General features: G+C 39.3%; 1 protein-coding gene across 2 annotated transcripts in view; it reads left to right on the forward strand.

The window, feature by feature from the left end:
* The window catches only part of TBC1D7 (TBC1 domain family, member 7), a 21124-nt gene continuing 19488 nt past the window's right edge, over positions 1-1636 (forward strand). For both annotated transcript variants that reach the window (XM_005878416.2, XM_005878417.2), the window contains exons 1-2: positions 1-74; positions 1389-1508. In XM_005878416.2, the coding sequence (XP_005878478.1) occupies positions 1397-1508 (112 nt within the window). In that variant the 5' untranslated portion in view covers positions 1-74; positions 1389-1396. The remainder of the gene's footprint in view (positions 75-1388; positions 1509-1636) is intronic.

Raw genomic sequence — 1636 nt, forward strand, 5'->3', positions numbered from 1 at the left:
GTCAGCGCCCCTGGCCTGGCTTCCGCGGCCTCCCCCGGACCACCTGGTCTGCACCCGAGTTTCCATCGCAGGAGGTGAAGCGCCTTGGAGATGGGGCGGGGTCTTAGGCAGGTGCCTCCTGGGCCGTCGGCTGCACGGCCGAGGGCGGAATGCAATTTGCAGTATTTCCTCCAAGAGGACGCAAGACGCCTTTGCCGTGGTGCAGTCTGAGGCTGGTTTCTGTGGACAGCAGACACGTATCGCCGTGTAGCTGTTTGGATGCTTCTTTTAAATAAACCCCCAAATTCAATGAGGGTTTTAATGCTTTGGAATTTTGTCCTTAAAAGAACATTTGGTCCCCAAAGCTCAGAACCCTCTTTCTCATTTTAAGCGAATCCTAATCTTTCCTGTGATTGCATTGACTCAGCATATCTTTTTTATAAGGAAGACCTTGGCTGTGTGGAACTCAACTCTCCTGTGCCAGAATTTCTGAAACCTGAGGATTATGTTCTTTTTTGCACTCACACTTCAAGCATTTGGGTTGGGCAGCACAATACTTTTATGGAAAATGCATTACATCCACTATATTCTTAAAACAGCAACCTAATTTGACCTTTTCCTGATGATTTGCCATCAACCTATGAAGGTTATTGTGAAAGAACCTAAGACTATTAAACTTTTTGAGTTCTGAAGACAGATTATAAATTGTTATTCTGTCTCCAACTTTATGCCATAATTTATCACCCAGCTACATTCCTGCCCCTCTTCAGGTTTATGATTTAATGCTGTTAAGCTTTATGGGTTTTGAATTTTGATAATTACCTTTGGTAGAATTGTGTTTAAAGGAAAACTAAGTGAGGGACTTGTAGCTTTTTACTTTTTATAACTTAGTTTTTCCATTTTACAAAATGCCCATTTTAGAAAACACAGCTAAGCAAAAGCAAATTTAACATCATCTGGAATTCCACTACTTAAAGATAACCATTGCTAACATTTCAGAATACAGTCTAATTTTTAAATGCATAGTTTTATAAAACAAGAACAGAATCATAGTGTATACTGTTTGGTAACACCTTTTGTATGACATCTTGTCTTCCTATTTCATTTTTTTCTTTGAACATGTGGTATGGCTAGGTGCTCTCATAAGTAAAATAGGATCCCTAGGGCTTGAACCTTGTGCCATCTATTTTAGCAACTCAGAGGATGCTGGTTTTATGTCTTGGTTTTTGGCCAAGGTGCAGAGGTAACGTGGTGTTAGAGTTGTGTGAAAGGAAAGATTTAATATTGAGTCCCATGCAAGGGCAGACAGTTTATTATATCAGATTCACTGAAAAGTTGGAGAAAATCATTGAAAAATTTTAATTCTTCCTTCTTTGTTTCTAAACTCACTTCCTCCCCTCTTCTCCAAGAATGAAACATGACTGAGGATTCTCAGAGAAACTTTCGTTCAGTATATTATGAGAAAGTGGGTTTTCGTGGAGTTGAAGAAAAGAAATCATTAGAAATTCTCCTAAAAGATGACCGTTTGGGTGAGTTTTATAAGTAAAATTAAGCCTACTGCTTCTCAGTCATCCCAAATGTTCTGAAATAAATGTTACCTGAAGGGCATCCAGAGGTATTTGTTACTTTATGTATTTTTTAGTGATAAGATGACTGC

Source organism: Myotis brandtii, unplaced genomic scaffold (genome assembly GCF_000412655.1).
Source record: "Myotis brandtii unplaced genomic scaffold, ASM41265v1 scaffold56, whole genome shotgun sequence".
Lineage (NCBI taxonomy): Eukaryota > Metazoa > Chordata > Mammalia > Chiroptera > Vespertilionidae > Myotis > Myotis brandtii.